General features: G+C 33.7%; 2 protein-coding genes across 2 annotated transcripts in view; both read right to left on the bottom strand.

The window, feature by feature from the left end:
- The window catches only part of LOC106471397 (glycine-rich cell wall structural protein 1.8-like), a 56112-nt gene extending 47277 nt beyond the window's left edge, over nucleotides 1–8835 (bottom strand). Inside the window, exons 1-3 of the mRNA XM_022400941.1 lie at nucleotides 8821–8835; nucleotides 1433–1591; nucleotides 1074–1300 (exon numbers count right to left, since the gene is read on the bottom strand). Coding sequence (XP_022256649.1) covers nucleotides 1074–1300; nucleotides 1433–1591; nucleotides 8821–8835 — 401 coding nt within the window. The remainder of the gene's footprint in view (nucleotides 1–1073; nucleotides 1301–1432; nucleotides 1592–8820) is intronic.
- A 300-nt stretch (nucleotides 8836–9135) lies between these two features.
- Nucleotides 9136–10655, bottom strand: part of LOC106471385 (glycine-rich cell wall structural protein-like) — a 27535-nt gene continuing 26015 nt past the window's right edge. Inside the window, exons 10-11 of the mRNA XM_013931986.1 lie at nucleotides 9954–10121; nucleotides 9136–9384 (exon numbers count right to left, since the gene is read on the bottom strand). Coding sequence (XP_013787440.1) covers nucleotides 9136–9384; nucleotides 9954–10121 — 417 coding nt within the window. The remainder of the gene's footprint in view (nucleotides 9385–9953; nucleotides 10122–10655) is intronic.

Below are 10655 nucleotides of genomic sequence, written 5' to 3'. Positions count from 1 at the left end.
GAATCTATTTTCCTTGTTCATAGAGTTAAGCTGAGACAGAGTAACTTTTTATCGTTTCGAAATACTTTGAATGACAAATAAATTGTGGTTTAAGAACTCAATATTTCTGAAACAAAACGCCATTTCTGCGTTTACATAGCAGCCACTTGTATTAACCATTGTGTAAACGTTGAACACAATTTTATCAAACTTTGATTTACTTACTCGTTTTATCGTCAGTTGTTCACTAGATTTAAGGAAAAATTAATTTATTTTTCATAGTTGAACAATGTTGTTGGTTGATTTGTAATTAAGCAAAAAGCTACGCAATGGACTATCTGTGTTCTGGTCGTCACGGGTATAGAAACCCGGTTTGTAATATTGTACGTTTGCAGACATACAACTGTGCCGCTAATTAAACGAACAAAACCCAATTTACAGTATAGTAGTTTTAGGAACCGCAGAAAAAAGAAAAATGTAAACAGTTAAAATTAAAAAAAATATAATTCAAATGTCCTAACGTTAAACCTCTAAGAATTTCTGTATGTTTATTTAGAGTTTACATGCTATAAGATGAAATATTAAGAGAACGTGTTTTGTGTGTGTTATGTTAGACAAAGAAGCAAACTTTTTGATTTTATTCTACATAAACAATTTATTTCCATTCATTCAAATACAAAACAAACACTTATATTAAAATTATTTTAAAAGTTTAAAATGAAATTAATTTATTATCTTTTGGTCAGTCTGAAGACAATACTTTGCTTCAGGTTTTTGAGAGTAGGTAAATCAGTTTTAGGTCACCACTAGAGGGCGAAAATGTTGGTAAATGTATGATAGTCCCTTTCCTTTTGTCCTAAGTTCTTTTTAGCAGAGAAACCTAGGTTAAAATAAAGACAAAATTAATCAATCCAGTTTCTTCTCTTTGTTTCCGACAAGTAAATTATTTTAGAAGCTACATTTATGTACGTTTATAGTTAAATTTAAATAACATGACATGATTTTATAGATTTATAAATAGCGGGATAATATTAATGATTTTTTTCTATGAAGTTGACTTCAACTAGTTAGGTGCAGTTATTACCTTACTTTACCACCATCCATAACCGCCTCCTTTGCCTCCTCCTCTGCCACCACCTCTTCCACCACCAAATCCTCCACCACCAAATCCACCTCCACCTTGTAGTTGTAATGGCACAGCAAGAAGTCCTAAAACAGCTGACCCTCCGCCTCCACCACCTCCATAACCTCCTCCGCCACCGCCATAACCACTCCCACCTTTTCCGCCACCAAATCCTCCACCTACTGCAACTGGTATAGCCTGTTTACATGTATGACAATAAACTGAAACTTACTGCGATGTTGTGCAATTTGTTGTGCAAACTAGACCTTGTTCGTTCACTTATAGTTTATGTATTAATTTTAAATTAAAACAACAAGCGGTAACTTATACCTGTATGGTAGCCCCTCCTCCACCACCCCCTCCATAGCCTCCTCCACCACCACCGTAACCGGTAGCTGAAGCTTTAAGTTCATCTTCTGTCTTCACTTCACCTCGAGTTTCACTGTGTACCAATGTTGTTGAGAGTAGAAGTGACAAAATAAACGACACCTAGTGGAAAAATTGAAAAAAATATCAACATTTGTTTGTTTGTTAGAATCGTTATGTAATCTAATGCATTGATAACTAATCTGACAGTAGCCACCCAGTGGCACAGCGGGATGTCTGCGAAATTACATCACTAGAAACCGGGTTTCCATACCCGTGGTGGACAGAGCACAGATAGCCCATTGTGTAGCTTTGTGCTTAATTTCAAATCAAACAAACAAACTTACAGTAAAGATGACAATGATAAAATCAATGCTGGCCTTAAACACGAGCAACACAAACTATCGGTTGAGGACTCGCACTGGAAAGTTAATGAGTATCTTTTGGGGGATAAGCTTTCTGCTAGCACGCAATTTGTAAGTAATTTAATTTTCTTGCTGCTTGGGCCATCGTGCTTGCTTAAAAAACATTAAAAACTGTAAAATATCCTGTAAATGTTTTGGTAGGATTCATGACTGATTCTTAACCTACATTAAAGATGTTTACCCTTTAAGAAGGAAAGAATGGGTTGTTATATCTCCATGAGCTCTACATATTATCTCAGTAAAATCTTATTAGCTCCGAAAGTAGTAAGGACATACTTATTGTCAAATTATCAAGATCTATGGTTTGTGCAACTGTAATGAAGTCAAGTAAATGGTTAATAGCACTGCAACATATTTTAATGTGTGTTTTTATAGTTTTAACATTTCCTTAGTTCAACGACGTACGAAATAACTTTAACCGTAGGTGAAACTTGAAATAACTGCATATTTGCTAATAAGACGTAGAGAACGACATTATATGAAAGCTATTTCTTTCAATTCACAGTTTTAATAAATAAATGTATACACTCCTTTAAAGGCCGTACACATGTTAATCAGGTTTTAACTCAGATTAAAGAGTAGCGTATGGTAATATAAAAGTAACTTTGCTGATTCCATGGTATACATGTAAGTGTTTGTTCAATAATATAATAATAAGAATAATGCAAAGGTCTTTCTCGTTCATATGCTTGTATGAACACTTTAGTTTTTGTTGTTGTTATTGTTGAGAAATCTTTTAAAAAAAATCTACTATCTAAAGAAGTATAACAAAAGGTTATTGGAGCCTGTCGACAATTACTTGAAATATTTAGATAAATCCTAACAGTTTATTCTTCAAAAAAAAGATATACACTAAACTGGTTCAGTAAACCCTGATAAGAAAAGAATATTTTTAAAATAAAACGAATACGAGGATTAAGCACTAACAAACAATAATAAGTCGGCAACAACAGTAAGAGTTAATGACGTGAGCTGTGTGAAACGTTTTCCCACGCGACCTGCGACAAACGTACTTAACGGCTCAGTTCATTCTGTGTAACTGAGAAAAAACGTGCACTGCAGCAGAGCATCGACATCGCTCTATCGAGTTTTTATTATTTCATTAATTAGTATTTCTCATGGAAAGAAGGAAGAACCTTCTCTGGTGGGTATATAAGGGGAAGAGTTGAAGAGCAAACCTCACAAGCGCATCTGTCTCCAGATTCACTACACAGACTTTGAAACTGAACACAAGATGCAGAGAAGGGTAAGTAGACAAATATACAAACTTAAACAATATCATTGAAAAGTAAAAGCGAAAATAAAAGCTTTTCAAAACAAACACTTTTTTTCAAAGATACCCATAAAACTAATGGTATTTGTTATAGTTAATAATTTTCCATCAGGACAGACGATTTTGAAATAACTATCCATTTGCCGAAGCAGACAGTGAAAAATATAATCATTCGAAATGTCTCTGCTGTGCCTGCCACAAGTATCGAAACCCATTTTTTAGCGGCGTCAGCCCTCAGACTTACCGCTGAGCTACGAGAGAGGAGGGAATTATTCAAATATATATTTCCTACATTTGTCTCATATTTTGCCATAACCTCCAGTTAGGCGCTTGAAATAGAAACCTGCGTAGAATGCCAAGGTAAAACTTGTACAAAATACTCTTAGCTTTATTAAAGATAAAAACTGAGAAACATTTGTTTTTAACTTTCTCACATCATCTTTACACAAAAACTAAATCCGCTTTCATGATACCTGTCCCTAGGGCAGAGCGTGTTTGTCTCAAGATTTCATTTTAATTAGAAGTAGCAGGACAATAAACTTGTGATGTTTAATTGTGTAATCTCCATTACAAAATGAAAAATAAGGCAAATATTAACCTTAATGTTGTTTAACCAGACTGGTCACATAACTTTATGTAAAATTTACCATCAAATATCTGAACCTGTCTTATTAGACCAAGAATTATAACAGTCGCTCCATATCCTCTCGTTCGAAGGCAAAGAAACATCAGCTGCTGTAATAATAAAGTTAACTGATATTTAAGAAGGTAATGATAAATAAAACGACTGGAGAAAGAGGTAATATTAAAGAAAGCTAGATGCAAACCTGCAAAATAAAGATTGCTTGTTTCGGGGATGGGTTTCAAAGCTTGTGAACCGGACTTGAAACCGTGCGATACTATAAACTATTCCCCCACTTTAGACTGTGGATGCATTATAAGATTGACAGTCAATCTCTTAGGGAGAAGACAGTCAATCAGCAGCATCCCACTACCCACCATCCACGCGGGAGTGACTGTCACTCCAGAGCTTAAAGTGGGTTAAATTTTTTGTGGTATCGCACGGATTCAAACCAGCTCACCATTTCTTAAATCCAGAGCTTCATTACATGCCAACCCGTGCCCCAACGGGATGAAATTCTTTGACCTGTGCATCAGGTGCCAGCCACAACAGTATTACTAGGAAGATCGATACCTTTTATAGAAATTTGTAGTTCAACTCAAGAATTCTGGATTGAGCGAAACGCATTGTCGGAAATGGATATGACAAATATAGTGTGATTGGAAACTATTATTACAAACTCTTCTAACTCTTGAAAATCTATATGGAAATAGATTAAGAATGTAATGTTTAAGAAAATAATAGGCGTAATACTAATGTCTGTTGTTGATTGAAGTTATGATTTTGTGTATTTCACCAAAAAACTTACAGTTGTGAATATTTAGTAATACTGTTTTTCTTTATTTTAATTTTTTGGATTTAATGTAATATCATCATTAGAACTGTACTGTTATATCCGAATTGGAAAATAAGGAATCTCGAGAGACATTATATTACTTTAATAATTCATCATATAAACAGGGAAATGTCATTATTGGATAAGGTAAGAGTTTTATCTAAATTTTTAAATATCCCTCTAATCAAGTAAAGTAATACCCCTAGCTCTGATGAAGAAATAATAAAATGACAAAGTCATTATAAATATTAGAATAAAATGGAGGAAAGGCTCATAAATGTCTTCTCAAAACTAAAAAAGAAATAACTGATACACAGGCTAATCTCAATACAACTTAAAAACTTAGGAACTATATGTAAGGAATATGATGAGTTGAAACCCAGCTACACAAATTTTATTGAAGAAATCCACGTAGTAGAGAAAGATAATAGAATGTTTAAGAAGTGTGTACGTTCACTACAAAATGTCACACCAAACATGCTCGCCCTTTCAGCCGTGGGCCGTTATAATGTGACGATCAATCCCACTATTCGTTGGTTAAGGAGTAGCCCAAGAGTTGGCGGCGGGTGGTGATGACTAGCTGCCTTCCCTCTACTCGTACACTGCTAAATTAGGGACGGCTAGCGCAGATAGCCCTTGTGTAGCTTTGCGCGAAATTCAAAACAAACAAACAAACACTACAAAATTAGATCGATTCTACAACTAAAATAGTTGATGCCCTTGAATAGTATGGCAGGAAGGATTACTCTCCAGTGTTCCTATGATAAAAACTGAAAATATGAATGAGATGGCTATTAAATCTGATGTTACATTACAGTTGGAGGAAAGCAGTGATGTACCGCTGGCCTTTAACTAAATCTAAGCGAGTGCTTTTTGGTAAGTGTTTGCAGTTTAAAAAACAAAACCAGTATAAGTATATACGGACAACGTATAAAAAATTATGATTCGAACAGTGGAACAGTGGAACAGTAGATGATTTTGTTAAACTCAGTTTAAGACCAGCAGATAGTCCAATATGGATTTGCTCTGAAACAAAAACAAAACAATTCAAGACAAGGAAGCAAAAAAATTTGATATATTGATTATGTATCTGACGTATTAAATTGTTTAAAACAGTCATATTAGTAATTAAAGTGATATTTGCTATTAATTCAACTTAATAATAATTGAATATCAGTGTATTCAGTATACCAAAGCAATCGAAATTACATTGATTGTGCTAATTGTCACAATACTTTGTGCCTTGAAAAATGTTCTCTATAAATATTTGAACAATTTATTAAATATTCAAACCTAAATGATAACTCTTATTGTAGAAATGGCATGAATTGTATATTTCCAGTGATGGCTATGAATTAGTTGAAATCAACCTGTTTTACACAAAGTCTTGGTGTGACGTCAACAAGACAATAGAATTATGACCCAAGATTTAAGTTTTCGGACTTATTCAAGTACAAATACATCACTTGCTAGAGTAGTATAAACTAAGGGAGCTCAAGATATTTTAATCATTCATTTTAGCATAAAAAAGCTTTCAAAGATTTTAGTAAAACTGTAGAATTTTTTACAGACGTTTCTCTTTTACCTGGCATTAAAGCCATTTCTAAAACTAAGCTTGGGGATGATCTATATATAATATTGACTTACACATAATCTTTCCCTTACAAGTGCTGGTGGTGTTGGTATTATTGTTCATAAGGGTATAAAAGTTCCCCAAAGAAATAAATTTCTATTGTTTTATATAGCTGCGAATATCTGTGGACAGAAAAAGGATCCTTTAGCTAAAAAAGAATATAATAGTTATTAGACATCCTAACGAATACATAGAGTTTTCTGACACTGAAATACAACATATAATATATTCAAAATCTTTGAACGTAACGTATAACATATGTATAACATTAATATTGATTCATTAAAACATGAAATACATCAATATACCAGAAATTACATGAATACAATATTTGTGAATGGATGTTTACTTCTTATAACAAACTCAACTAGGACCACATTGAAATCACAGACTTTAATTTATTATTTGTACACTGTTTTTACCCAAATAATTCCTGTACTTGTTATGTATGATGCATCAGATTATTTACCTACATTTATATTAGTAAATGCAGTTAATATAAAGAAAATGTAATAGAATATAAATTGAGATATATTAAAATATCAGTTGGGAATTTTCAGAAAGGATTTCTCAATAGTTTGTCTTAAAGTGAAGTCATTCTCTTATTGTAGATGAACAATTAACTATCCTTAATAATATTTAGAATGTTTCGAAAATCAAGCAAGTACAATGTAAAGTATTATAACCAAAGCAAAAAAGAGCTATCTGTGTTTTACACACCACAGGTATCGAAACCTCAATTTTAACGCTTAATTACTGGGGCTTGAGGGGAAAAAATGAGAAAGAATTGAAGTTTTGTTATACATATCTGTCTGGAAGTGAAACATATCTTAAATCATGTTGTGTGTGTTCGTGCATGTATTAGTTTGTTCACAGATTCTCTCACTGTCTTGGAACTAGCAGGACCAAACTTGGTGGGCGACTCGGGATGGCCAGAGGGGAGTGTAATTATTTATAAGACATTCCGCTAAGAGGGGACTAAAATGAGCCTGAAAGATTAATTTGGATTTCAGAGGTTTCATGTTTGAAACTGTGCTTAAACCTCCACTCACAAACTAACGGCATCTAACACGTGTTCAGGTGACACGAGTGGGTATCTTAATAGTGTTCTATTTTGGATAATGACTCCCTTGAGTATCTATAGTACTCTATTAAATGCCTAAGGTGCCTTAAACGCGCAATCAAGGTCACTCAAGCATGATGGGATCTAGAGTAGGTTTTCATGGATGATGAACCCGAATCTGGCATCATAGTTTATGTGTAGGTCCTCCCTAAGGATCTCATTGGCGCCATGTTTGAAATTGTGTTCACAGCGCCTTTGAAAGAAAGAAGGGCCTAACTTGGCACACGTAGTCAGGCGATATGGTGTTCTAACGTGTTTTTTCGGCTATGAAACACACTTGGGACAGTTATAGAAGCAATTATGGATAATGGAGGAGCTTGATCGGTACTTTGGGCTTCTGGAAATCATATTCCTCATGCGGATTAGCTAAAGTTTATGGACTTACAATACTAAAATTCGAGGTTGGATTCCTAGCGGTTGACAGAGAGTAAATAGCCCATTTTGAAATTTTGTGTTAAAACAACAACAATAAGAATTGTGAATCATGGGGAGGCCTTTGAACTCCGCAGCGGAGCACGAGTATTTTATGCTAGTTATAATAAATCAGTGAATTATTAAGAACAAAATATAAAATTATTATTATAAGTGGGTTCTTAAATTTTACAGTAATTTTACAGGGATGTTTTTCTTTCTTTTTTAAGCTATCTCGTGATGTTGTTTGCTTCTTATGTATATGAAGTTAATTTCATTTTAAATAAGGGATTGTAGTTCCTTTAGATATAACATCTCCCAGTTAGGTATATATACTTTTACATACAAATTTTTTTGTATCAAGTCCATATTAAGCATTAGGAATGTATTTCAAACACACTAAAATGTGAAGTGAAAAGTATAGGCAATTTAACTTCAAGGTTGTCAATTCAAATTTTCAAAAATATTTTAACCTCCTCGCTCTTGGATTTATACTGTATAAAATGGTTAATCTAACACATCTTATGTGTTTGTTAATTTTTTCAATTGTCACAAGATTTATAGAGCGATTAATAACATTTTTATGATAGTTCAGAAAACAAATAAAGAACCAAAACTTAGACCACCACAAAATGCTAAGCTCGACTAATCGAATTGATAGGTTTGTAACATGTTGTTTTATGAACCACAAACAGAACAAAGGATGATAAAAACAGAACATAAAACAAGCCACTGAATCGACATGGAGACATTCTTAGTAGTTGTATGTTATGTTTATTTAGAGTGTACATAAACGGAGATGAAGTATTAAGAATACCATGTGCATTTCATGATATGCAAAAAGGAGACTTTCAATCGGCTTTATTCTATACAAACAATTTATTATATTTTTCTCACAAACAATACATACACGTATTTTGAAAATTCTCGGAAAGGGTGGTGGAGGAGGAGGCAAAGGAGGTGGTTATAAATGGTGGGACTAAGGTAAGGTAATAACTGCACTGAGTATAGAAGTCAAATTCACACATACTTGTATGTTATCCATATACATATAACTCCATAAGTCTAAATTAAGGTAAAAACATACTTAAATTTACCATATTAAGACTAGCAGTATATCTTACTTGCCATGTATAAGAAATAAAGGTATCTATGTTTATTTTTTGACTTTATTTTATCATAGTTTTCTTTGCTACATGGAACTTTTGACCAAGTGCAAGGTGGTACATACGGAAGGACATCATTCATATATCAACAGCCTTTACATCTCTAGTGACTTAAAACTTATTTACTTATTATGAAAACCCTGAAGCAAAGTTCTGTCCTCAGACTGACCAAAGGCAAATCAATTAGCTTCATTTCCACCAAATCCTCCTCCACCAAATCCCCCTCCACCAAATCCTCCTCCACCAAATCCTCCTCCACCTTGTAGTTGCAGTGGCACAGCAAGAATTCCAAGAGCAACTGCTCCTCCACCTCCACCGCCATATCCCCCTCCGCCACCACCGCCATATCCGCCTCCACCGCCATAACCCCCTCCACCACCTCCACCTTTTCCACCACCGAATCCTCCACCTACTGCAACTGGTATAGCCTATACATATAAGTATATATATATATATATAGCTATTGCGGTGACTTACAATTTCTTGTATTTAGGAGCTAAACACACTATTCTTTGGAAGTTAGATTTACACAATTAGATTTTTACATATGTTTAAGACATAAAATTTAATAAAATCAAATAATTGTTTAGTAGATAATAGACTGAAAATGTTTTACGAAAAGAGAAAATTACTATGAATATTCAACATTTACTATCACTAAACACCATAAGTAATCAGGTTTCATAGAAAACTGGGTATGATAAATCTTGAAAACATGTTTTTGCCAACAGTGTGGTATATATTGTAAACTGCGCAGTTTAGTGCACAGTGATGCCATTTCACCTCAGTATAGAATATGATCTTTGTTAATAGTAGAGTAAGTTGAGAAAATTTTCTAGATAATTGAGTGATGATGAATTATAAATAACTTAGGTAAATAATTCTGAAGTTGAAAAAGCCAATGAACGTAGGACAAGCTGGCTTACACAACACGATTTGCTGTTCACTTATAGTTTACGTATGAGTTGAAATGAAAGCAACAAATAGTAGTTTATACCTGTATACTAACACCTCCACCTCCACCTATTCCTCCGCCTCCAAAGCCTCCTCCTCCACCACCGTAACCAGTAGCTTCACTTTTCAAATCGTCATCTTTATTCACTTCTTTCTGACTTTCACAATGTACCCACGTTGTTGATAGTAGCAGAGACAAAATACAAACTACCTGGTGGGAAAATGCTTGGATAATTATCACTATTTTCTATGAAACACACTAAGCTGTGTGATATATGATAATTAATCTGGACAGTAGCGATGATTGTGGTGAATTAGGAATAACGACATTTGTTACCAATTGTCCCGAATATAATGTTCTAAGTGAAGAAACTCTTAATGAATTGATAAGGTATTATTGAAGTCAGTTTAATAAAGTTAATATTACATATAATTCTAACCATCTCATGTAAATGGTTAATGGTACTGTAACAAACCATATCTTTTTTATTTTCTCTTAATTACGAACTATATAGAACAGCAAATAAAGATATAAATAACCAGTTTCTTCCTAATTAGAAGATGGAAACAGCATTACACGAAAATAGTTCAGTTAATTCACGAAAAACATAAACTTCTCCTATAGTCTCGGAGCTCGCCATGAAATCAATATGGTTACAATGTGTTATAGTTAATTTTATATTATCATACACTATTCGTTCATCTGATTTAAACCTGATTATACTGTATGATATTCTACTTACCC

The sequence above is a fragment of the Limulus polyphemus genome, unplaced genomic scaffold, assembly GCF_000517525.1.
Source record: "Limulus polyphemus unplaced genomic scaffold, Limulus_polyphemus-2.1.2 Scaffold112, whole genome shotgun sequence".
NCBI classification, from domain to species: domain Eukaryota; kingdom Metazoa; phylum Arthropoda; class Merostomata; order Xiphosura; family Limulidae; genus Limulus; species Limulus polyphemus.
Note: the sequence above shows the minus strand (reverse complement) of the source record. Positions and strands in the feature narration are given on the sequence as shown.